Source organism: Schistocerca piceifrons, chromosome 1 (assembly GCF_021461385.2).
Source record: "Schistocerca piceifrons isolate TAMUIC-IGC-003096 chromosome 1, iqSchPice1.1, whole genome shotgun sequence".
NCBI lineage: Eukaryota > Metazoa > Arthropoda > Insecta > Orthoptera > Acrididae > Schistocerca > Schistocerca piceifrons.
Genome location: NC_060138.1, coordinates 128,231,456 through 128,258,511, shown reverse-complemented (window position 1 = coordinate 128,258,511; position 27,056 = coordinate 128,231,456). Strand labels below are relative to the sequence as shown.

The 27,056-nt window shown below is 41.3% G+C and overlaps 1 protein-coding gene across 6 annotated transcripts in view; it reads right to left on the bottom strand.

Moving 5' to 3' along the window:
* LOC124803227 (ADP-ribosylation factor-binding protein GGA2) overlaps positions 1 to 25,794 on the bottom strand; it is a 120,977-nt gene extending 95,183 nt beyond the window's left edge. Inside the window, exons 1-2 of one of the 6 annotated variants that reach the window (XM_047264416.1) lie at positions 25,556 to 25,794; positions 19,132 to 19,292 (exon numbers count right to left, since the gene is read on the bottom strand). In XM_047264416.1, coding sequence (XP_047120372.1) covers positions 19,132 to 19,292; positions 25,556 to 25,592 — 198 coding nt within the window. In that variant the 5' untranslated portion in view covers positions 25,593 to 25,794. The other 5 variants (XM_047264423.1, XM_047264437.1, XM_047264430.1 and 2 more) reach the window with 5 other exon arrangements.
* Positions 25,795 to 27,056: the final 1,262 nt, after the last annotated feature.

Sequence of the window (27,056 nt, the reverse complement as noted above, 5' to 3'; positions counted from 1 at the left end):
TCCACTTCCAATTTAGGCAAAGGTCGGGTTTGGTTGCTTACTGTAGGCCACAGCCAAACCTTTCCAAATACCTTTCTTTCCTGAAAGATTTCAATTTCCTTAAAGATGCAGCTCCTCTGATTAAATAAAAAAGAGCTGCATCAAATGTGAGCCATTCACCTCTTCGGGAACTCCCAGCACTAGAAGCCGTATGATAAATAGATAAATAAATAAATAAACAATCATACAAATTCTCATGATTTAGGCTCAAGAATTTATTTACTGGGAGATTCTTCAATGCAGGAAATGATCTTTCTTACAACGCAAGAAGTGGCAGATGCATACTTAAATGAGGAAATTTGGGAATGTGTATGGCTGAATAATTCTCCAGATCCTTCGCATTTTCACCGCCAAAAATTGTTCTAGCTTCTCTGTCAAACATAGATCTCTTTGACAAACTGCCTGTTGGCATCTGCCTCTAGTTCTTTGGTTGACGTTTGTTTGATGATTTTTCTGATGTTTCACCAGCATGTGTGGCTGCCATTGTCAAAGCTTCACCCTCCTTTACTGGTGATGGACTGAAGTCGAGCTTGTAGCCACAGATTATATGTACCTGGAGTGCAAACATCAAGGGCCTTTCTGGTGCGGCTCTCTTCTTGCAACCTGCAACAGTCATTCGCTGCAGCACAGGAATCCAAGATCCGTTCACTTTGTTGACTTCTTCTTTCTTGTTGAATCTATTCTCACGTTGTGCATTTCTAAAACTTCTCTGAACAAGCAGATGCAATAGCTCTTCTCTACAGCTAGAAACTCTGTCTCGGCGAATTTTACTATGTGATAGGCTTCACATAGCACGTGCTCCGCCACGTCTGAATTCTCCACCAGCCCTAACCAGCAATGCCGCTTATATTCTGTATTCCAGTTGTTGATTGATCATCCAGTCATTCCCACATAAACTTTTCCGCATGTGCATGGTATGTGGTATGTGGCGTATTCCCAATATTGTAAGTGGGTCCCTTTTCTCCTTTGCCAATCTCAGGCACTCTGCTTTTCTTTGTTAGTTTATAAATGGTCTTTACACCATTTTTAGCACACTACACAACCAATTCTGTCTGACTCTAGGAATATATGGCAGAAAGGCCTACCCAACATTTCTTTTTCCGATGTGTCAATTCACTGAGTGTTTGACACTGTTACACTTCTTTTTAACTGGTGGAGAACCCATTGCTCCTCAGAACACTTTCCAGGTGTTGCATCTCACATCTGAGGTGCTGCAGCTCACATATTCATCTTGCTCTAAGAACGTATTAATCATGCCTCTTTTCTGGCTCATGTGGTGATTTGACAGTTGGTGTATGTGTCAGTCCTTGTGTGTCGGATTTCGACACACGCATTGTGTCCCAGGTTTTCACCATCCCTTGTAAACAGCACATCTAGAAAGGGTAGCTGTTTGTCTTTTTCTACTTACGTGATAAATTTTATGTTGGCATAGAGGCTATTCAAGTATCTCAGGAGGTCACCGAGCTGTTACTATGGCTCCACACAACGAAGGTATCATCAACATATCTGTACCAAACCTTAGATACATAAGGTGCCAAGTCCAGTGTCTGTGCTTCGAAACGTTCTATGAAGGAGTTGGTCACCACTAGACTAGGAGGACTGCCCACTGCAACATATTCCAGCTGCTCATAGAAGTTGCCATTCCACGTGAAATACTTAGTGGTGAGACATGCATGAAAGAGTGTGGTGACGTCTTGCAGGCAAATGGAACCAATATTCTCCAGAGTGTCACTAAGTGGTACTCTGGTAAGCAAAGCAACAACATCAAAGCGAACCAGAAATGTTGTTTGGTCCTAGTTTTAATTTCTTCAGCTCTCAAAGAAATGTCTTGAGTCCTTTATGTATATTGTGCAAACACAGCATAAAGCCTATTTATAATCCAACAAAGTAGATTAAAGAGTGTCAGATTGGCAAAGGAGAAAAGAGACTAACTTGTAATGTCGGGAATATACCACATACCATGCACATGTGGGAAAGTTTATGTTGGAATGACTGGACAATCAATTGACACCAGCATGATAGAACATAAGCAGCTTTGCAGGTTGGTGCAGGTGGACAAATTGGCCGTGGCACGGCGTGTGCTGTGTGAGGCCAATCATATAGTAAAATTCGATGAGACAGAAGTTCTGGCTATCAAGAAGAGCTATTGCACCCGCTTGTTCAGATAAGCTATAGAAACACACAAACTTGAGAATAGCTTCAACAGGAACAGAGAAAGCCTCAAGGTGAACAGATCCTGGATTTCCATCCTGTAGCAAACGACCGTTGCAGGTAGCAAGAAGAGAACTGCACCAAAAATGACCATGGAAAAGCCTTTGGACGTTTGTGTGCCAGGGATATATAATCTGTGGCTGTGAGTTCAACTTCAATCCACCACCAGCAATTGGAGGGGGGGGGGGGGGGGTGAAGCTTTGGCAATGCCAGCCTTTTGTGCTGTCAAAACATCAGAAAAATCGTCAAACAAACGTTGGGCAAAGAACCCAAGACAGAAGCCAACAGGTAGTTAGCTGCAAGTGGCCACAGGAGGCTTAACAGTTTTGTAGAGATCTCTTTACTCCAAGAGCCCTGTCAGTAACAATCACATTGCCTCAAAAAGTTAGCGCTCATCCGTTCCTGATCACTTCCTTGGCTCAGATCCAGACTGAAAGAAGATGAATGTAAAATGACCTTGCAGCATGAAGGGCAATTTGAACACGACTGCTTCTTAGTGGTTTCCCAAAAGACAGCTCTCCAAAGTAAATCTCGTGACAAAAGTCCTGTTGGAAGTCCTATTGGCCGGCGTAGTGCAGCAACTCAACATACATGGACTCAAGAAGTTGTTGAAGCTGCCACGGAAACTTTCGGGGATGTTTGCCTTTCCAGATCAAATCAAAAAGGCGGCATAAGCTGTTTAGAGGAGATCGGGAGGATGTCGCCAATGAGGCTTTCGCAGAATGCCCATCAACACTGCAAACAGACAATCAGGCAACTCGTGTGCCAGTTACTGAATTCAGGCTGTCAAATGAGTGTTCGCTCGATGTTGGAAATATTTGACTTGCTGAAAATGGATGTTTATGAGACTATACCTGAAGACTTGGCCATGCAGAATATTTGCATGAAACTTGTACCCAGACTATTGATTGGTGTGCAAAAGAACACTGAGTGGACGTGTGTGAAGAACTTAAGAAACTCTGCGAAGATGATCCCAATTTTCTAGACAATGTGATCACTGGGGATAAGTCATGCATCTTTCAGCACAATTCAGAGTCAAAGAGGCAAAGTACAGAATGGCACACAAAGTCTTTCTCACGCCAGAAGAAGGCTCACGTGAGTAAGACATGGGTGAAGTCCATGCTCTTTTCTTTTCTTTTCTTTTCTTTTCTTTCCAATGGGGATAATGCATCATGAGTTTATATCCCCCAGACCAGACCATCAATGCTCAGTTTTACATGACAGTGATTGGTTGGTTGGTTGGTTAAAAGATCGGGGCAAGCGACCAAACTGCAAAATCATCAGTCCCTTGTTCCCGATAAAATAATTACACAATAGAAAGAAGAAAAGGAAGGAGATGTACAGCACAATAACAGGAGAAAAGAAGAACCAGAAAAATGACAGTAGGACAACCAACACTACTATGGACAAAACAGAAAAAGAAAACCACAGAGAGAAGCAAGAAACAGGTAGAAGGGGTAAAATCAAAAGATTAGATGACCGTGGCTGGACAACCACAAGAATAAAAAAGAAAAGCCACCCACTCTGTGACACACACTGAAACATCCATCCTCAAAGCATTAGAGTGCAGAACACTAAGGGACAAAGGAAATGCACTAAAGCTTATATAGAACGATACAACCCACCGTCATGTATAAAATGTAAAACTAAATTAGCCAACGAGGCATTGTCAGCTAAAATTAATGGCAACGAGTCTGGTAAATGAAGAGTCCGTCGCAGGTCAACCAAAGAAGGACAGCTCACCAAGATATGGGCCACTGTCAGCCGGGGGCCGCACCGACACTGGGTCATCACGATGCAGGAGGTAGCCATGTGTCACCCAAGCGTAGCCAATGCGGAGCCGGCAGAGAACCACAGAGTCCCTGCGAGAGGCCCGCATGGAGGACTGCCACACATTCGTAGTCTCCTTAATGACATGCAGTTTGTTGTGCATGGTGAGGTTATGCTAATTTGTCTCCCAAAGCCACAAAACCTTGCGGTGTAGTACTGAACGAACGTCAGTTGCAGAGAAGCCAATCTCCATTAGCAGTTTTCGCGTAGCCTGCTTCGCCAGCCTGTCGGCAAGTTCTTTGCCTGGGATTCCGACATGACCTGGGACAAACACCACTGAACGACTAGACCATTCCAGTGCATAGATGGACTCCTGGATGGTCGCTACCAAAGGATGATGAGAATAGCACTGGTCAATAGCTTGTAGGCTACTCAACAAGTCAGCACACAGAAGAAACGACTCCCAAGGGCATGAATGGATGTGCTCAAGAGCAAGAGATATAGCCACCAGCTCGGCAGTGAAAACACTCAGCCATTGGCCAGGGAATGCTGTCAATATGTCCTCCATGGACATACGCAAAACTAACGTGAACATCAGCCATCGAGCCGTTGGTGTAAACCACTTTGTGGCCTCGGTACACGTCAAGAATCGATAGGAAGTGGCAGCGGAGAGCTGCAGGGTTAACTGACACCTTAGGGTCATGTGAAAGGTCCAGGCAAATCCGCGGCCTAGGTGTACACCACAGAAATGTATGTGAATGGACCTCAAGTATAGGTGGTAAAGGCAAGAACTCCAGTTCAGAAAGAAGGGATCGGACACGAACTGCAATTGGAAGCCCTGACTTGGGCTACCAATGCGGGAGATGAACTGTTGTGGGTAGGAAAAGAAGACGGTGAATCGGATGTGCAGAAGAACTACAAACGTGTGCAATGTAACTGGGCAGCAGTTGTGCATGCCTACATGCCTAACCTGAAATGGAGGGACTCCCAACCTCCGCCAGCACACTAGTCACCGGACTTGTCCTAAAAGCTCCTGTCACTAGGCAAATGCCACAGTGGTGCAGTGGGTCGAGTAAACACAATGCTGAGGGCACCGCCAAACCATAAACCAGACTCCCATAGTCAAGGCAGGATTGAACCAGGGCTCTGTAGAGCTGCAGCAGCGTAGAGCGTGACCCCAGTTGGTGTTGCTCAGGCAGCAGAGTGCATTGAGGTGCTGCCAGCACTTCCGCTTAAGCTGACGAAGGTGAGGAAGCCAAGTCAATCGGGCATCGAAAACCAGTCCTAAAATTTGACATGTCTCCACTACAGTGAGTGGATCATTGTTGCAGCAACTTCATGGTTCTGGATAAACCGTACGATGCCGACAGAAGTGCATAAGACATGACTTTGCGGCTGAAAACTGAAGACCGTGGACTAGAGCCCATGACTGTGCCCTGTGGATGGCTCCCTGTAGGCGCCACTCAGCAACACCAGTACTGGTGGAGCAGTACGAAATGCAGAAGACGTCTGCATACAGAGAAGGTGAGATGGATGGCCCTACAGCTGCTGCTTGACCATTAATGGCCACTAAAAACAGAAAGTCACTCAATACAGAGTCCTGCGGGACCCTATTCTCCTGGACACGGAGGGGGGGGGGGGGGGACACTATGGGAAGCACCAACTTGGACACGGAAAGTACGAAGCGACAGGAAATTTTGGATAAAAATCTGGAGCGGGCCTCGGAGACCCCACTTGTATAATGTAGCATGGATGTGATGTCGCCAGGTGGTGTCGTACACTTTTCGTAAATCAAAAAATACTGCAACCAGGTGTTGGCGTCTGGAAAAGGCTGTTCGGATGGAAGATTCGAGGTACCTAATATTATCAGTGGTAGAGCAACCCTGGTGGTAGCTGCCCTGACATGGAGCCAGTAGGCCACGTGACTCCAGGACCCAACCCAACCGCCGACACACCATACATTCCAGCAGCTTACAAAGAACATTGGTGAAGCTGATAGGCTGACAGCTATCCACATCAAGTGGGGTTTTACCGGGTTTGAGCACCAGAATGATGGCGCTCTCCCGCCATTGTGATGGAAAAACACTATTGCACCAGATCCGGTTGAAGATGATGAGGAGATGTTGCTTTTAGTCAGATGACAGGTGTTTAATCATCTGATTGTGGATCCGATCTGGCCCAGGAGCTGTGTCGGGGCAATGTGCAAGGGCACTGAGGAGCTCCCACTCTGTAAATGGGGCGTTATAGGCTTCACTGTGGTGTATAGTAAATGAGAGGACTTTCCCTTCCAGCTGGAGTTTGAGAGCGCGAAAGGCTGAGGGATAATTCTCCAATGCAGACACTCGAGCATAGTGCTCTGCAAAGTGCTCAGCAATCGTGTTTGCGTTGGTAGATAACATACCATTTATGTCAACACCGGGAACACCTGTTGGAGTCTGGTACTCAAAAACACATTTGATCTTTCCTCAGACTTGGGAAGGTGACGTCTGATACGTTGGCAAACAAGGGCACGGAGCCGTTTAAAGACTACGAAGTGCTCCAATGAAGGGTGCCGCTGTAGAGCTCGTCAATGCTCCTTAATTGCTTCAGCGACTTCTGGTGACCACCAAGGGACTGCCTTTCGCCAAGGGCACCCTAAAGAGCGAGGGATCTTGTTTTCTGCCACAGAAATGATTGTTGTTGTCACCTGCTCAACAATCACATCGATGTTACCGTGTGGGGGAGATTAAATTATATAATATTATATAATATAGGTCCTCAGCAAACGCCAGAATCTCCACCTCATCCACAGATGCAGAGCTTGCAGGTAGAGGTCGTGTGGGTGCTACTGCAATTCCCTTGGTCTTGGGAACCTTCTTTTTGGATTTCTCTCTCACTGCTCCTTGGGTTTCCCTGGCTGGGAGGACTTAACTGATTCAGTCTCCAGGACTGACGATGATCGTGAAGCCCTACGACCAGCTGCATTTGGGCTCTTCAGCCACTGGTGGGTGTCATCTTTCCCTCTAGCAGAAACCTGGGAAGGGAGTGACCCAAGGGACCTGAAGAGCCAAAGAAGACTTACACTTCTCCAGCTCAGAAGTGGGGACTGATATCCCCAATGGTTGGGGGGGGGGGGGGGGGGGGGGTTTGCTCCCGAAATAGGTGGTGTGGAAGCAACAGGGAGGGAAGTGGACCCCCCCCCCCCCACCATCAAGGGGGCAGGTGTAGGCTTCTGGTTCTGAGAGGAGACTGGAATGTAAGGAAATGACGGGGCGACACCTGTTCTCGCAGTGGCAGAGTAGGAGGTGGTCATAGCCACAGGATGAAGGCACCCAAATTTCCTCTTAGCCTCAGTGTAGGTCAGTCAGTCCAGTGGCTTGTATTCCATTATTTCCCTCTCTTACTGTAAAATCCTGCAGTCTGGCGAGCAAACTGAATGATACTCTCTGCATTTGATGCAGATGGGAGGCAGGGCACATGGAGTAATGGGATGTGACGGATGTCCACAACCTTGATATGTGACGCTGGAAGTACAGCGGGAAGATGTATGGCCAAACTTCCAGCACTTAAAGCACCGCATTGGGGGAGGGATATATGGCTTGAAATCACAGCGGCAGACCATCACCTTGACCTTCTCGGGTAATGTGTCAACCTCGAAGACCAAGATAAAGGCACCATTGGCAATCTGATTATGCCTCAGTTCCCGATGTACACACCACACGAAATGAACACCTCGCCACTCTAAATTTTCATGCAGCTCGTTGTCAGACTCAAAAAGAAAGTCCTGTCGAATATAATACCCTGGACCATATTTAAGATTTTATGGGGCGTGATGGTAGCAAACATCCCCCCCCCAACTTGTCACAAGCGAATAATGCCCATTACTGGGCAGAGGATGCTGTTTTTATCAAGACCGACCCAGAGCACAGTTTGACAAGCCTTCCACCTCCCCAAACTTGTCCTCCAAATGCTCCACAAAAAACTGAGGCTTCATGGATATGAAAGATTACCCATCAACTCTCATACATATGAGGTACCGGGATGAATAAGCGTCACTGCCATCCTTAGCCTGGAGTTCCTCCCATGGTGTGGCCAGGGAGGGGAACAACTTGGGGTCATATTTCTTAGCACTGAAGTTAGACTTTGCCTGCTTAGAGACTGCTGGCGACAGACCACCAGCAATAGATAATATATTATGCTTCATGGTGTGTCATCCGCCCTGATGCCAACTACTCCGACCAGGGGCCCTCCCCACGAGTGCCACCCAGCCTCAGCAAGGGCCACCTGGCAGGATGGCCATTGCTGGGAGTCCCCACGCCCCAGGGTGATTGGCATCTACTCCATGGCATACATGGGGAATTAACAGCACGGGCACCAACAGATCGACCCTGTATTGTCAGGGGGCTACAACCAACAGGGTACATGGTGGCCCCACCACCACAATGGACTGGCTACCGTGCTGGATATGAGGTTCAAAGAATTCCACGGTCCTCGTCGGTGCAGAAAATGACACTGCATAGTGGGTGGAGGAAAATGCACCCAGGAAGGTGTCCTCGCTCATGGGATGGAGGATGAGCGGGACTGCAATACCATGATGAGAAAGTGGGCTAAAGATCTTAATGCATGATGGAAATGATGCACCATGTAAGGCGCCCTTCACCAATTGGGTCACTCTTCGGGAAAATTTTGAAAAATGTAGGTCAAACCCTACAGCAGAACATCACAAAGGCCGAAAGGTGTGAGACTCCTTTTAGTCGACTCTTACAACAGGCAGGAATACCTCGGGCCTATTCTAACCCCCGTGCCAGCAGGTGGACATGACAGTGCTCCAGAGATTGACTCACAGGGTCGCCTGTATTCATAGGAGTTCCTTGCATCACGGAAACTATGCACCGACAGTGTGCTGGCTGACATTGCCTTTGTTGTATCGGCCTATCTGACCCATATCGGTGTGACGAGGGTGCCACAGCCACCCTACAGCTCTGACCTTTCCTTGACTGAAAAGCAAACTCAAAGGAAAACATCATGTCAGTGGGCACTGTGCAAGTTACTTCAACAGCTTTCTTGAAAAGCATCCTGATAGAGAATTTCCAGAAACCTTATGATGCATGGAAATCACAGCGGCAAAAATCTATTGATGCAGAAGGACCATACGTCAGAGAATTTTAAGTTGTGGAACCTATCTGAGCAATAAATTAAAGAAAAAAAGAGTGATACATTACTTTCCAGACAAACCCTCTACGAAGCCACTTCTCCCCTTTCCTTTTATTATAACTATGGCAATGTGATACTAAATTGTATCCGCATAGGCGCATCTGTGCAATTTCTGTGACATCTAAATGATATTCTGTTATGCATAACAGATCTGTAGCAATACATTCTGATTCTTCAGTACACTATAGCAATATGCGAACAACATTTTTCCTATTTAACAGGTTTCTCATGTTTTTATGGGAAACTCAAAATGTATTTTGATTATTACGTCTTTTGCTGTCCAAGTTGTCCTTTTCTGTTTCTCCAAAAATTCTTAGAAGTATGTCTATAGTTGAAACTTCCTGGCAGATTAAAACTGTGCACTGGGCTGGGAATTGAATCCTAGACCTATGCCTTCCATGGGCAAGTGCTCTACCAACTGAGCTACTGAAAATCAATTCACAACACATCCTCACAGCTCTACTTCTGCCAGTAGCTCATCTCATCTTCCTTCCAACGATCACAGAAGTTCTCCTGCGAAACTTACGGGACTAAAAGGTCTCAGCTTCAAGTCCCTGTTCAGCACCCCGTTTTAATCAGCCAGGAAGTTTCTTATTAGTACACACTCCGGTGCACAGGGAAAATTCATCCTGATGACTACAGTTATTCAGGAGTACAAAAATAATTGCCATAACTAGGCCCACTGGTAAAATAGTAGCACTGCCCTTTTTAAAATGTCCACTAACACACCACAACTTTGTCAAAAGATTTTCTACTATGTGATTTATACAAGTAACTCTTATAAGAGATTATATTAATGAACACAGTCAATTTTTGAAAATATAATGTAATTAGATAGATTAAAAAATCTCATTTCCAAGCAGCAGCAGGAGAACACACATATGTAGGTAATGAGTCTTGGAAGCTTTCAGAGCCAGTGGCTCCTTCATCTGGCAGAAGAACTGGAGGGAAAGGAAGAGGGATGAAGAAAATGTACTGGTGAGGTTCACAAAATGGGTAGAGTTTGGAAAATTGGTCCACAACCCCGAGTCAGGGGAGACTTACCGGACAGGTTGAGAAGGATTGATTGAGTGTTGGGGACTGTACCGAATGAGATTTTAAAATGTGAGAGTGTGTTATAGTATTCTCTTTTAATCTGCACCTGCCTGGCATAAGCTGTAAGCAGTGCGCAACATTGTTCAGTTATTTTTCCACCTGTTACCATCACAGAAAACCTCCAGTTAGTTTGCAACTGGGAGGAACTTTTGTAAATCATACTGAAAACCTATCCCAGGTATATTCTTTGTATTATCATGCAATCAACAAATATTTAAATAACATAGATGTTAAAAAGGTCACACAAATACTAACAGCACAATTTTCCTTTTCCTCTTGGCAGCCAAGTTCTGAACTGCCGCAAAGCGGAAGACACTGCATAAATAGTGTGCTTGAACGGTGTAGCACAGGAGCAGCCACTGTACTATTGCTGTTGAACAACATTTTCTACTTTTATGTACGATTCTTTTCTACTTACTGTAAAATATCAGGTGGTACATACTTAGTTTTATTCTGTTTCAGATCTGAAGACAAGCCATTGTGTAACAAAGACTGAAAAATAACTGATAATTCGCATGAATGGACACAGGCAGACAGTGTTTGTTGGTAATGAGGATCACCCTGTGGCTAAACATGCCTTGGTGCACGGCCAGCACATCTTGGCACAGTGTTACACCGTCCGGGTTATCTGGATACTTCCCACTAACACCAACCTATCCGAACTCCGGAGATGGGAACTTGCCCTTCAATATATCCTCTCTTCCCGTTATCCACCAGGCCTCAATCTCCGCTAATTTCAAGTTGCCGCCACTCATACCTCACCTGTCATTCAATAATATATTTGCCTCTGCACTTCTGCCTCGACTGACATCTCTGCTCAAACACTTTGTCTTTAAATATGTCTGCTTGTGCCTGTATATGAGTGGATGGATATGTGTGTGTGTGCGCGAGTGTATACCCGTCCTTTTTTCCCCCTAAGGTAAGTCTTTCCTCTCCCGGGATTGGAATGACTCCTTACCCTCTCCCTTAAAACCCACATCCTTTCGTCTTTCCCTCTCCTTCCCTCTTTCCTGATGAGGCAACAGTTTGTTGCGAAAGCTTGAATTTTGTGTGTATGTTTGTTTTTGTTTGTGTGTCTATCGACCTGCCAGCGCTTTCGTTCGGTAAGTCACCTCATCTTTGTTTTTATATATGATAATGGTTTAGGCATCACTTGTTAATTAATTAACTAATTAAGCTACTTGGTCACAGAATGAGTCAGCACATAGCATACAGAATGCTTATAAGAAAATGTATGAATGAAAGAATAAATAAAACAAAGAAAAAGTTGTACGGAAGTATACGAATAAATAACACATTACAGAGAAAAGTTCTCAACCATTGCAAGGAATTCTTGTACAAAATAAAAGGCAAAAACAACAGGGAAACCTTTCAACTTGGATTTGAATACTTGGGGTTTATCACTCAATTTTTTTCAGTTCTGCTGGAAGACTATTCAAAATGAAACTTGCTGAATGGTATATGCCTTTCTGTACAGCAAGCATTATCCAAGAGCAAATTGTATTTTCACCTAGTAATTGGTGAATGAAAGTTGCAGTTTCTCGTGAATGAGTCCATATTGTCAACAACAAATCCCACAGTGGAATATTTGTACAGGGACAGCAGAGTCAGAATTCCAAGACACCTAGACAGTGACCTACCACAAACTTCTTGAACTGAAACTGCTATCACTCTAACCACCCTTTTCTAAGCTAAGAATATTCTTCGTGAGTGCACAGAGTTGCCCCAAAATATAACACAATGTGAGATAACAATGTGAAGGTAAGAAGAGTATGCAAAAGCACTGTCTGAGAAAGTGGAGATCATTCTTATGGTGAAGACATTAGCATTTAATTTCGGCCCAAGATTTTGAAAGTGATCCTTCCAGAAAGTCTACCATCTGCACTCAGCCCTAAGAATTTAAAATGCAACTTCACTGACTGTCGGAACAGCAATGGACAGTAAAATTCTATTTTTACTGGAGTTCCATGTCTGAACCTACGTGCATAGCAATTTATTAATGTTAAGGGTTGATCTGTCCTCTGAAAGCCACGTGCTGATATTACTACTCTATCAGCTATTAGCTTCACTGTTTATATTACATTCCACTTCCTCCACAGTTACGCTTGTGGTGTCATCTACAAGAAAACAATTTTTGAGTCATCTGTCATGGTTACTAGTGTAAAGTAACAGTAACGATTTCATTAACTCAAAAATGTAGTTATACCCAGTACACATACTCAAAAAGAGTTGCCAAAACTGTTGGCACATTTTTCCCATTCCGATACTAGCCATCTAATTCCATTCTTGAAAAAGGTAGTAGGCTGCTGTCAGATCCAAGCCTGGACCCAGCCACACACTTCCGTCATCCGTTGTGAATCGATGTCCGCGAATAGCTTGTTTTAGAGGTCCAAACACACGCAATTCACACAGTGAAAGGTCAGGACTGTACGGTAGATGTTCCAGTGTTTCCCACCGAAACTGCTGCAATGTTATTTTCACCACATTGACCGTGTTTGGGTGGGCATTATCATGCAGGAGGATAACGCCATTGCACAACATGCCTTAGCATTTTGACATGACGGTTCGTCTAAGGTTCTGTAAAGTGGCATGATAACGCTGGGCACTGATAGTGGTTCCCCATACCAGGAACTCAACAAGCAGTGGGCCCTTGTGGTAAAAAAAAAGGACATCATGATCTTACCAGAACTGGTGTGCACAGCCTTTTGCTTCTTTGGAGGTGATGAAGTCACATGTTTCCACTGCTTGCTCCGACACTTGTTTTCCAGTTCAAAATGGTGAGACCATGTTTCGTCAGCGGTGACAATACACGTCAAAAAGCCGTGTTCCTCCTCATGATAACGTTGCAGATGACTCAAAGACAGCGCCATTCGAGTATTGCACTATCTGCTGTCAGTTAAATGTCACATTTAAACATATGATTAAATTAGACACAGGCAGAAGAGGTGCGCGGATTTCTCCCGAGGGGGGATGGGGGGCAGCTTTGTAAACTGCTATGTTAATCTACTCCCAAGCTTAACCCCTTTCCTAAACTGCACTCATGGGCCAGGATTAATATTTTTCCCTCTTCAAATTCTGTTGACAGTTATAGCACAGCAAAAATAAAGAGTGTTCTTGCAGTCAGCAGCATCATACTCAACTCTCTGAAGCTTCCTTGCACATTAAAACTATGTGCTAGACCAGGACTCTTTAACTAATGTGTGGAAAGTATTTTAAACCTCACTGATGAGATAAACCTTAGAGTAAATGATTCCTCTCTTTATGAGGGTGAAAGCAACTTGCAGCTTAATGTAGTACACTTCAGGATTGACACACTGCTGCTGTACTATGAAGATCATGCAACAGGCAGCTGTAGCTTCTTTCAAATGTTGACACAACCCCTGCAAAATACCTTGATTGTAATTATTGTGTGTGCTTCAGACTTGAGTCTTGGTCCAGCACACCATTTTAATCCATCACAGTTTTATAAACTGTGTGTACTCTACTGTAAACGTGAAGCCCGCCTTCAACCTAAAGGTAAGTTTGAAAACCACTATGTCTTACTAGACATTGTCCTATTAGGGATGGTATACTCCTTGCTTCCTACAGCCTTTGAAGTGACTTAACCAGCCAGTGATAGGGTGATCTGCAGTTTAACAGATATTGAACCTTAGTGCAACTTGGCATTTTCAGATTAACAAATCATTGTCAGGAGCAAAAAACCCGCAATGTGACAAAAAAAATCCTAGAACTAGCTGAGGATTATATCTCAGACCATTTGATTTCCCTTTCCTATCTTCAGATTCAAAGATACCATGCATACATACAATACACATCACCACAGCATGTGATATGCTCATAGTGCGGCTTGAAAATTATTTCACATGCAGTTCTTGTGCTGATATCATCATCATCATCATCATCATCATCATGTGTGGGGTCTTTCACATGCTTATCACTGATCAGAGAAGTAAACTTTGTGGTGGTTTGATACACACTGTGTCAATCCAACAGTTGTATATTCAGAGTTGCTTATTGATGTGGCAGTGTTTGGAATCGTTCAATTGTGCCAAGATACCAGCAACAATTTAAGATCAACTTGTGGGCTGAAAATGTAGGGGACTGTCTGGTGGCTTTATATGTTCTCCAAAACAGATTGCTCTTTCAGACTTGTTACAACAGGTGTCTCTGCGAATAGTAGGAAGCACGTGTTTTCAGTAACAGTGTTCAAGATAAAATGGATGAGACCCACCACATAAGGTAGATAAATACGTTGACAGAAGAATAAAATCAGTTCCATGGCCTGCATGTATTCTTGAAATCGTTGCTTTGGATCATCATTTACTAAACCACCTGAAACGGTAGATTTATGCAGCAAACACTGCCAATACAGTGTCACTTCACTAAAATGTCACGAAATTCTGTGAAACCATTTAATACTATCAGAGGCATTTTGAAAGTATAACAATCCACGAGGGGTAAAAAAAAAATGCAAGTATATAGTTGTTTAAGAGTTATTTTCTTCTTCTGCTGCATGGAATATGGCCCGAAATTCAGAAATATATATCTCTTACACAGTGAACATTAGGAACAACTACAATGAAACAAAGAATAAATTAAATATTGCAGCTATGAAAGAACTTACGATCTGTATCATATTCTTTGAGTAACTTTCACCAATGAGTATGATTATGTCTTAAATGGAAAGAAAGAATGAGTAAAACCAAATGCTTTACCTGCTGATGACCGTTCTATATCAGGATGCTATTTGGAAATTGAGGAATGGAATGAATTCAATGAGAGACACGAATACACAATGAGAGACACACAATGATATTGGATTACTGCATAAATACAGAAGGAAAGGACCAGTACAGAAAGGCACTCTAAAGGTGATAGCTATTTAGACTTTTTGGAACACTCTATTGGAAATGGACAATGTTAATCACGAACACTTTGAAAAAATGTTGTCAAACTCATTTCCCTGAATGTGGGAGACACTACTCACACAAGCTTATTTTCATTACGGTATATAGCCATTCTCACAGAAGAAGAATGTTACGTGTACATGATTGCTACTGGGTGTGTGTAATGTTGCGGCAACTTTTCAGTTTGAAATTACAACACAAAATGCATGCACAGTTTTTCCACCACCTTTCAGAGTTTTAAAAAAGCCTGAGTCATTAGCATTATGAATAGACAATGATGATACTAACTTATCATACAGACAGTTGGCATTGGTGCAGAGCGAGTGGTGACAAGATGGACCCACAATAACACTTTAGTTTGAAGATAAGCTGCGAGTCCTTTCAATATGACTACACCATGAGAATATTTTAGAACTGATGAACAGACACAAGGCAACAGTTGAAATTTGGTCGGAGGTTACAGGTAGTGTATCACCACAACAGTCGGGAACAGATAACTGAAATCTGGGTTGAGATCTTGTTTGCCATGTGCTATTTTCAGCTGACACTACACCACGAACAGGGGGCTGCATATTGTAGTTCCAGAGTCAACTGGGACATTGAATGGCATTCTGTGGTGTTCGGAAAGGATTCTTGCTTCTGTTTGTGGCAGTCAGATCAACTCCACCACATCCACAGACAGCTTGCTCACAGAACACAAGTAGCAGAAATGATTAAGACCCATATCTCTCCAACATCTGGGATTATGGTGTGTGGGAATTATTGGATTGATCTGGTTACTGTTGAACACATGCCGAATCTTTTGCCACCATGTGGCAAGAACAGTAAACCCTGTTGTTGTACCCTTCATGAGCAGGGTTCCAAAAGGCATATTCCGGTACGACAATGCAAGACCTCACTATGTAGTTCACACCACAAGCTGCTTGAGGAATTTATGGATCCTTGATTGGCCTGCCTAATCCCCTGACTTGTTACCCACAGAGCACGTCTGGCAAGCAATGGCTAAACATACACTTCCACGCCAGTCACCAGCCAGCAATGTTCACGAACCATAACTGACACAGCATGTGCTCCAGGCCTGACACACAATTCCCCAAAATGATATTCAGAGGCTACTTACTTCCATCCACAATGGGTATAAGAAAGTACTTGTGTCTGTGGGGATCATACATCACACTGATGTTGACAATGTAAATCAGTTCTGAATAAAATGAAAGTTTAATCAATTACTACCTGCCAACTGGCTGACAAATAAGGACTGATCCTCCTGATCATCACCATATAATGATGAGTCTAGTTTTAAACATGCCAAGCTAAAAGAAAACAACGGATGAGTCTACCAATTTGTGGTCGCTGAAATAGTTATACTTTCAATCTCACAAAAATTCATATTACACAATCTTTATAAATAAAAATGCATGTCCGTTTCCTACAAAATCATAGTAAATCTCCAAAAGTCCTTCACAGATTGCTCTGAAAATCTGGAATGATGTTCCATTAGTTAGTTGCATGTTCCATGGATCATTTTGTACAATAAATTGTAATGATTTGGAACATACCATTTTACATTCACATCATAAATTAATTTGTACATATGGTTACATTCTGAACATTTCAATTTGTACAAAAAGAAAATAGATGTGATTTAGTAATTCCTACCCATCACCTTTTGCACATTACAGAGATAGAAATTCTTCTACAGAATAGAAGTAGTTCAAGCAGAAAAATGGTTCAAATGGCTCTGAGCACTGTGTGACTCAACTTCCGAGGTCATCAGTCCCCTAGAACTTAGAACTACTTAAACCTAACTAACCTAAGGACATCACACACATCCATGCCCGAGGCAGGATTCAAACCTGTAACTGTAGCAGTCTCGCAGTTCCAGACTGTAGCGCCTAGAACCGCTCAGCCACTCCGGCCGGCCGTCGTGCAGAAACCTGCTCAGTTTCTTTGCAAATTTTACTTTGCTGTCTGTCAGGCATTTTATATCACTGGGTAAATGATCAAAAATTTTTGTTGTTCCACTGTCCACATCCCTTTTTGTGCTAAAGACAACCTTGATGTGGAATAACGAATGTCAGTTTTTCTTCTGGTACTGTAATTATGTAGCCCTACATCATTGTTCCTTTTGAACTGTAGTGGATTATTTACAACAAATATTCAAATATGCACATTATTATACTCCAATGAATATACATATTACTACAGAATCTGTATTTGCAATTACAATAAATAAGACTCACTGTCGAGGAGGGGGGTGATGGAAGTGGGAGGACATGAGCATAGAAAGCAGAAAGGAGTAGATGGTAAGAGGGGAATTGGTGATGGACGGAGAGAGGGGAGGCAGAGGGGCTAGGAAGAGATGGATAGAGGGAGAGGGGAGGAGGAGATTGACAGAGATGGGGGAAGACACATATCCAGTTCTCATATGTATTAGAAACATGCGATTTCTCTTTTCTTTCTTTTCCATTTAACCAGACAGTCATAGCAACACATGGCCGGGAACAGTTAGTGGCAAACAAATTTCAATGACAAACTAGTCTCAGGACACTGACATTAATGGCGACACAATAAATGCCCTCAAAACATGAAATAAACAATAAAGTGAATTTTATACATCTTAAAAATATAACTTTCTTTACATTCAATAATGCCTGTCACTGCACTGGCCTTCGTACAAAAAGATACCTTCTGTATATTTTTATTTTGTGCAGACTGAGGATTATCTACTGGTGTAATAAAGAAGAAAACAATAAACTGTTTGGCAAAACGAAAACTAACTGGAAACATAGGTACCGTTCTTTTGCCCCTCCCACGTTAACACTTTTTGTGTGCTATCACTGCTTGGTGTTGGGGGGGGGGGGGGGGGGGGGGAAGTAAAGCAAATTTATTTTACTTGTTTCTTGAAGGACATCATTTTCCTGCATAGGCTGCTATTTTACTTTGAAGTAAACACTTTGTTCTACAACTTGACAATTAACTAATTATCAAGCCTCATCACAGTAAAAATTGTTATGTATATCACACAATATATTCCACACATCCACATACGGGAAGCAACAAGTGATTGTGTCCCTAATAAGAGTTTTCAAACAACCACAGTACACACAGGCACAACTATACCAGATGCGAGGCCCATATGTAAAAGGAAAAAGGCACAAGCCTTATGTGGGTTTCGTGACGTTGCCAGCATATACCACATTATATGTTAAGTGGTATTTAGCCCATTTGATTTGAAGATGCTGAACAAAGTTTCACCTTTCTTCAACACAAATATACCACCTTGACCATTGCACTACCTAATTCATTTCAGCAAAGGGAACAGAACAGGCAGTGAACTTGTTGAAGTCCGCTCCCCAGTGATAACATCAAGCAATTTTGGTGAAACAGCAGAAATCTAACAGGTGTATTGAATAACCAGAAAGAGCTTGAACACTACTCCTGAACACAAGTCTTCTGTCTTAAACATAATGACACTTTATTGCAAATCCTAGCTTGTTTACACAAAAGTGACTAGGAGAGGTCTCTTAAAATTTTTTGTACCTCTGTAAGGTGGCTAACATGTTCATTTTGCCATTTCAGTGAGTCAATATTTGAATCTTACCAATGCTGATCAATAGTTCCCAAACAATTTCTCATATTCCATACATTATGCAATACACAATGATGACTTTAATGAGGATTTGAAAGATATGGATAACAAATTATAGACAATGGAAAATGTTTTATTTGCATGCAGTGAAACGATGCTAACACAACACCAAATACATAACTTATGACTGACAAAGATACAAGCAAAAATATTTAGATCCACAATGAAGTACACTTAGAACACATCTGTGACACAACATACTGTCAAAATTAAAACAATTTTAGGCAAATACTACACATTTAGAAATAACAGTAATATCCCTACCACCAGAGCACGCATGGCTTCCTTTTCATCAGGTGACTGAATTTTCGCTGCAAGTAGGCGTGTTGCTTCGTGTGCACAAAATGTTTCTCTTTCCAGAAACTTGCATGCTTCATATATGGCCTGTGTGTCGTGTACAAGTTTACTGGGGTTTGTTGCTTTATCTGAAAAATAATTCATTTTGCATATTAAAATACCTTTCTGAGGAGGCAAATGTCTGTGTTATACAATAAACTGTCTAGATTTAGGGACATGCATTTAAGGTACAACAGAACTGAAAATTTAATTGTCTTGAACACCATTTTTTATTAATACAGTACTAAGTACTCTCTCACTCTAGCAACAGCTTCCATTCTGCTTTTCTAGAGACAAACCATTACTCTTTTGAGGTACAATTTTACATCACTTTGTCATTACTGAGAAGAGAAAGAAAAATTCTTTATATTTATCCAGCCTCCTACAAAGAACGATAGTAACTCAATAATCTCCAGGTTTCATGACTTTGCCAATAAAGTTGCCGACATTCACTGTCACATTTTTTGAACTAACATAGAACAATCAAACGAAATCAAACAATGGAAAATCTAGGATGTAACGCAAGAATATCATGAAAAGGATACTTGTTACTTGCCATATAGTGGAGATGCTGGGTTGGAGATACGCAGAACAAAAGGACTGTCACAATGACAACATTCAGACACACTTGCACCCCCCCTCCCTAACCCCCCCCCCCCTCTCTCTCTCTCTCTCTCTCTCTCTCTCTCTCTCTCTCTCTCTCTGTGTGTGTGTGTGTGTGTGTGTGTGTGTGTGTGTGTGTGGGGGGGGGGGGGGGGGTGTCATGCGAGTATGAAATTGTATTGCGTGTGTGTGTGAGAGAGAGAGAGAGAGAGAGAGAGAGAGAGAGAGAGAGAGAGAGAGAGAGAGAGAATGCCTTGTTGGCTGTAAGCTAATCTTTTAACAGTCCTTTTGTTGTGTCTATCTGCACATGGCATCTCTGCTATATGGTGAGTAGTATCTACTCTTTTCATAATATTGATGGAATAGTCATTGTTGTTTGAGAGCTCATAACTTTCCACACCGAGTTTCATCGATAAAATCACCTCAGTGGATAAGTCCCATAATAACAAGTGGAAACCTTAACTTTAGATGACTACTGTTCAGCCCAAGTGTTAGGAACAAGACTGACTACCAGGAGGCAGGAAGCTAATGAAACATAGCAGAAGGCATTAAGCAATTTGAAATGGGCACTGAATGTAGAGAAAGATGCTGGAATACATTACAGTGTGTTTCAGTTGATACAGGAATAGAGGAACGGAAAAGCATGTTACCACACTGTCAGTTGCATTCAGCATTGCTTAGTACTGTAGTTCAATAAGTGAAGGCTATTCACAAGCAGAACTTCAATGCTACAGCTAGTGAGTCTGCAAATGATTGTATTAACATGACAACACGACCAAAAATTTGACAAGTCGCTAGTCTCCAAGCAGAGTACCGAAAAAAAAGTCACCTCATAAGCAACTGAGATAGCTGCTGTTAACAAAAGAAACGCATGACCCAGCAGATGAAATCAAAATAAAACAGCCACCCCTTTTTGACTCAGTCACCGCTGAGAACGAGACTGTGTTTCTACGTAAGGGACAAGTTACTTTGGGTAAACTCCACATCTGCATTCATTTGTTAAGATGAAATAGGTATTTATATTTTCATACGAAATATATCTCAGTTATGGTGACAGACAGCTTTACCATGAAGTTATGGATATACTCTTGGTTAGAAGTAAACAGGTTTATCTGCCGTGAGCAAATAACACATTTTCACTAAGCAATGCTTCTTCACGTGGTTAACTTCTACTTATTTGATTCTGAGATCAAAAGAAAATTGTGTTTTAATTGTATCTCTGGCTGCCAAGATTCAAATTCTGTTTGAGCATCATCTCTAAAAATGGTTCAAATGGCTCTGAGCACTATGGGACTTAACTTCTAAGGTCATCAGTCCCCTAGAACTTAGAACTACTTAAACCTAGCTAACCTAAGGACATAACACACATCCATGCCCGAGGCAGGATTCGAACCTGCGACCGTAGCGGTCGCGCGGTTCCAGAGAGCATCATCTCTATCCTACAGCTAATTTTATGCGGCTAGTAATTTTATTCACAGATTTTATATGAGAATTCAATTCAATAGCCACAGCCAATAACTCACTCTGTGCTTGAAAAGTTCTCTTTCCTTGTGCTTCTGATATCTGACACATCATAGGAGCCCAATAATGTGAAAAGGGGTAAGGTGGAATACTATTTCATGATACAAAATAAAATACCTTCTGAAGGATTATTTCAATGATTAAAACTAGCTGATGCCTTAATTCAAAAGAAATATGCAATTACAATATCAATGTCTTCACAGCATTGCGGATGCAAACAATGAAGTAACCACTTTTGTTTGGGACTTGTGGGATGAGGAAGTGCACCGACCACAGATAAAATCTGCCCAGATTTGGGTTGGGTTGTTTGGGGAAGGAGACCAGACAGCGAGGTCATCATTCTCATCGGATTAGGGAAGGACAGGGAAAGATGTCGGCCGTGCCCTTTCAAAGGAACCATCCCAGCACTTGCATGGAGCGATTTAGGGAAATCACGGAAAACCTAAATCAGGATGGCCGGACGCAGGATTGAACAGTCATCCTCCCGAATGCGAGTCCAGTGTCTAACCACTGCGCCACCTCGCTCGGTGAAATCTGCCCAGAGGAATAATGATGAGGGTCAGTGCGTTGATCAGCCTGGATGTGGTTTCCCACATCCCACTAAGTGACTACCGAGCTGGTACCCCCCAAGTCCTGCATCAGTTACACAATTCAAAACATTTAAGAAACTTTTCCTTATTTTCACGTGACTAACACTACACACAGATAGTCAAAATACACAGATTTCATCCTGAGGGTTACAGGTTGGCAACAGGAAGGACATTCGGCCATCCCTTATATTGCCAGATCTATTAATTACCGTACTGACCCTGTGCTGTCGCAGAGAGGGGGCAAAAAAAAAAAAAAAAGGTTACTGCTTTCTAGTTATTAATGACAATGAATGTGAAAATATTTGCTGTTGAACATAAACTTGCTATTGGCTTAATTTCACCCAAACAGGAAAATTATTCTCTGTGAGGGATTTTCACAAAAGATACAGTAGAACTCATCCAAACCACTTTCACTGATTTTCATATGCAACACTTAGGTTTGTTGTGCTAAAGTGTCAGAGACCCTGACTTCAGCATATTAACATGGTACCATTCTTTCAGATCTGACAATCATCTACTTGGTTTCCAGAATGAGATTTTCACTCTGCAGCATAGTGTGCACTGATATGAAACTTCCTGGCAGATTAAAACTGTGTGACGGACCGAGACTCAAACTCGGGACCTTTGTCTTTCGCAGGCAAGTGCTGTACCAAGCATGTGGCCGCGAAAGGCAAAGGTCACGAGTTTGAGTCTCGGTCCGGCACAGAGTTTTAATCTGCCAGGAAGTTTCATCTACTTGGTGCTTTCTGCACTTGTTTAGAGACTATATATTTCAAAGTTCTTTTCTTTTCTTCTCTCTTTGAAACAAAAATGTTCTACGTGACAGGCACCTTACCTGAGAAAAATAATGCAAACTTAAATGAGATTACCCACATTTAGTGAAACATAAATACACATTCAGACATGGAATTTCTCACACACACTGTACAGAACAAACATGACAATTTTACATACACTACTTGTAAAATGCTTTGATGTAGTCCTACTGAACTGTACACAAAGAGACCAAGTACTCTGTATGGAGCAATAAATTTTAGGATTCAATGAACTCTTACAAGAGCAGAGAACAATAGTTAGACAATTAATTATAAAAGAAATTTATGCACAGAGTACTGCTGTGTCTTTCATCTGATTTTCCCAAAACAAAAACATTCAAAAAATTCACACCGATACAAAGAAAAGCTATATGATATATCTCCAAGTTTTTTAAGATGCATCTGACCAATTAATGGAGATTTACTTCAAATACTACATAAAAGATTTTGAAAATAGTGGAATAGTAAAAAGATCACACAAACACAAAAATCAATTCCTATTACCAGACAATGAATACAAAAAGAAGCATAAGTTTTCAAAGCCTGCATAAACAGTGGAGTTATCAGGGATCCATCATTGGGTCACTTATGTGGAGGATACACCGATTAAGGAAGCATTCAGCTTAATCAAAGAAGGCAATGTGTTCAAAAATAAACCTGGAGGAAAATTTAAACCATCATCTCCTGAAAATGGCGACATATCTTAGCATCAATGAAAAGATAGGCTACTTTGTGCAAAATACATCTCATTGAAAATAAGCAAACTGAGAAGCGCAATTATCTTCTTGTGATGTAATGTAGGTTATTACATTCACATAATTCATACAACCTACTTGTATTTGATCATTTTCTTCATATCATCATCATTCGAAAAATGCAAAAAACTGTCCATATAAATGAATGGAGCACTGTCATCCTACTTGCATCACATTCAAAGTACTTGTATTTATGGACTTATAATTTAAGTTTCATTATCATATAATAAAATCAATGTCATGGTCAACATGTTGCCATATTTTACATTAACAAAGTGCATTTCTCCATTTAATTATAGTATCTTAATGAAATTCCAATGGGGCTTATTTGGTCCTACCTTGTCAATGATATAGCATTAGTAGTAAATGTACTTATAATTCATGGAACATGTAGCTCTAAACAACTAACAACATTGAAGAATTCTTTGATTTACATAATGAGGATAATACGATTTGAGTTGTTTATATTGTGACCTACTGTACTAACATTATTTATTATACCTTTTATTTTCTAATGGCCTGCCAATTACGAAAGCCATTCCACTGAAAAAGGATCCACAACTAACAAATTCTTGATACCCTGCTCAGAAGGGAATCCAGCATACTAGAAGGCAATGATAATTCTGAACTTTGGTCAATTATATGTGGTGATTTTTATAAATACTTAGCTTATGCTCTCTCTCAACCAAATTAAAATTAAAATAACTATTTTCCAATACCGTATCCTCAGAAATAACACAAAACTTGTCGAAAGGGTAGTTTACTCTCAATATAAGTTACACACACAACTGCATCCCAGTCTAAGTGAAGCAACACACTGCCAATAGTGTAATTTATGTTTTAAATAAGATGTTGTACATAATTCTTGGAATCATGAAATTAACTCAACTAGCTACTTTTCATGAAACTTTGTTTTATCCTTTGCGATTCATATCCTAACGTCGCTTGGCCACGAGCAATATACGTACATCTAGAATGTGTATCATTTGTTATGGACGCACTGCACAAAACTGGGGATCTGGCGTAAGACTATTCCTGTCCACACGCGTTCTCTAGCAAATTATTTCAATCCCAATGTAACAGTTTGTCAAGAAAAAAATGTTACGATGATGCAGACAAAAACAATTTTCGCCTACAAAAAAGCAAATATTCAACACAATCCTTCTGCACGCAGTGGTTAACCAGGCACACAGTTACCTTTTACGAGAGCACAATTAGATCTGACGCCAGACACCTGCACATCACAGTTACAGGAACAATGCTGACATTCTGTGTGTACGCATTTCATCAAAATATTCACAACAGTCGAAAGCTTCGGATTTTTAATACAAGTCATTACAAAATGTTTTCTTAGAAATATGAAAACACATCAGTCGACAAGTCTCAAGTATTGGATTTTGTTACGAAGCTGTTGCTCACTTCGTTTGTTTTAGTTTCCGTAAGCATTACAACCTCCCTACCAGTCAACTGCTGATAAAAACTATTGTGGCCACTTTTTATTTTTACATCACTGAAGCACAATAAAACTGTTTACCAAGGACATTGTTTACTCTATTTAGCGCTATAGTGTCGTCCTACTTTCCAAAATTCACTTCAATTCTATGGAACGTAATGAAAATCAGAAACACACACTGCTCTTTTGTTGGAAATGCCATCGCAGTAACCAAATTCTAGTCGTGCCAAAAAAACTGAATTTCGCTATCTTCCGAAAGGTTCGAGGTTCCATGAAATTTTGGTTCTCGTAGTCATTGATAGTTTATTTTTATTCATAGTCAGAAGTAGCGGCCAAACACAAACTTCTCATTCGTACATCGTCTACTAACGATGTACCACGCATTGTAACTCTATGCTATTGACAATAGCTAAATACTCAAGAAGCTAAACTAATTCATGTCGAGCGGTTCTCAGGTCTTGTCAAACAGAAGGTAACAACATAGAAAGCGACGTTTTAAAATCTTCGTTGCTGACTGACGCATTTCATTGGGCGAACAATACTGACAATGGTATCTTCTTTGAGCACTCTACTTTTGGATTAATATCATCCAGCTACATAGCATTAACAACTTACGTATAATATTTTCTAGCGTAGCTGAGTAGTCCTCCATCGCCACAAACACTGCATCCACTGCACACTAGTAGTCTTACCAACTGTACAGCCATTTGTCAAAACAAAATACTCAGACCTAAATGCCCCTGATACAAATTGTGGTATGTTGCTTTCAGTTTCGCAGAAGTTTCATTTAATTGTTTTCGTTGTTCAAGTAAAAGCAAATTTTAATTGTAATAGACATTATACTGCGGACGTTTCTATGCAAAATTCAAATGCATCAGCTGATTCATCAAGAGTACACCGCATCGTTCAATCAAACATTTTCGTAATGATACTCGATTTTTCTATCACTTCCAATGACCTTTCCTACACGGTTTTTCACCTATAAAAAGCCATAGTGGAGTAAAATAGTTTCAGAAAGTTCTCATGTAGGCCTTATATCCAGCGCATAAGAGAGTAGCTTAAAACAATAGTCAAGAAACATTTAGGTCTATCTGAAGAATAAATGCAGGGATCACAATGTCAAATGTAAATTTTATATACTGGTACTAGTTTTATGAAGAAAATTTATGATGAAATGAAAAGCTGCGACTCAAATAATATCTCTGCTATGCATCTGCTCTAAAGTTTCATTACAAAATTTGGCTACCGTAGTTGTAGATGCGTCTTCCTTTATCGTATCAGCTCTCAGCTAGCGATTAATCACGTACGCACTTTATAACATCATTACTAATTTTGAGAAGAATAACAATGATGACAGAAAGTTAATGGTTTTCAACGAAGACTACTAAATTGCGATTTTCATTTAACTGTCACATGTTTATGGTTCTCGCAGACTAGTCAGTATCGCTAGCAAAAATACTGCTAACATCAATAGTAAACATTAGAAGAGTGATTTGAGCACTATAGGATAGTAATCAAACTCCTCTTGAAACATTTGAAGTTTGTGTTAATGAACTTCAAATGTGTATGTTAAGAACAAAGCTTCAGGATATGTGGAGAATTAGCATCAATACTGGACATAACAGATTTGCATACCTTTATAATAGTGTTAAGCTACTATGTATTTGTGAATGATCGATAAACAGAATTTTTTATGATTTTATTAAATTCTATAGTCTTTCTTGATTACATTGACGTACTTTACTGGGTACAGAATGAGAAATGACCGTAAGATACAAAATGTTAGAGTGAAGATCGTGTCTGCTGCTACACCTTATTTCAATAACAGTAAACCATTCAAGTTCTGGAAAGCAACTGGATTTTTTTTTCTTCCAGCGATTCTGTTTGGGATACATTGTATGCAGTGGGCCCCACATACATACTTACAAGGATAGGTCTCCAGCAGTGGGATCGACTTTTCGAAATCATCTATATGGTTATGTAGGTTAAGATCCGCGGTATCACACAATGCAGCTGTTCACCTTAGTGGGCCCTCATTTGCTAGTAATTGACGAAAGGAATTTCGAAATTTTGTGTGGCATTAAAAATGTTAAATAGTCTGGTTGTGTGGTGTGAG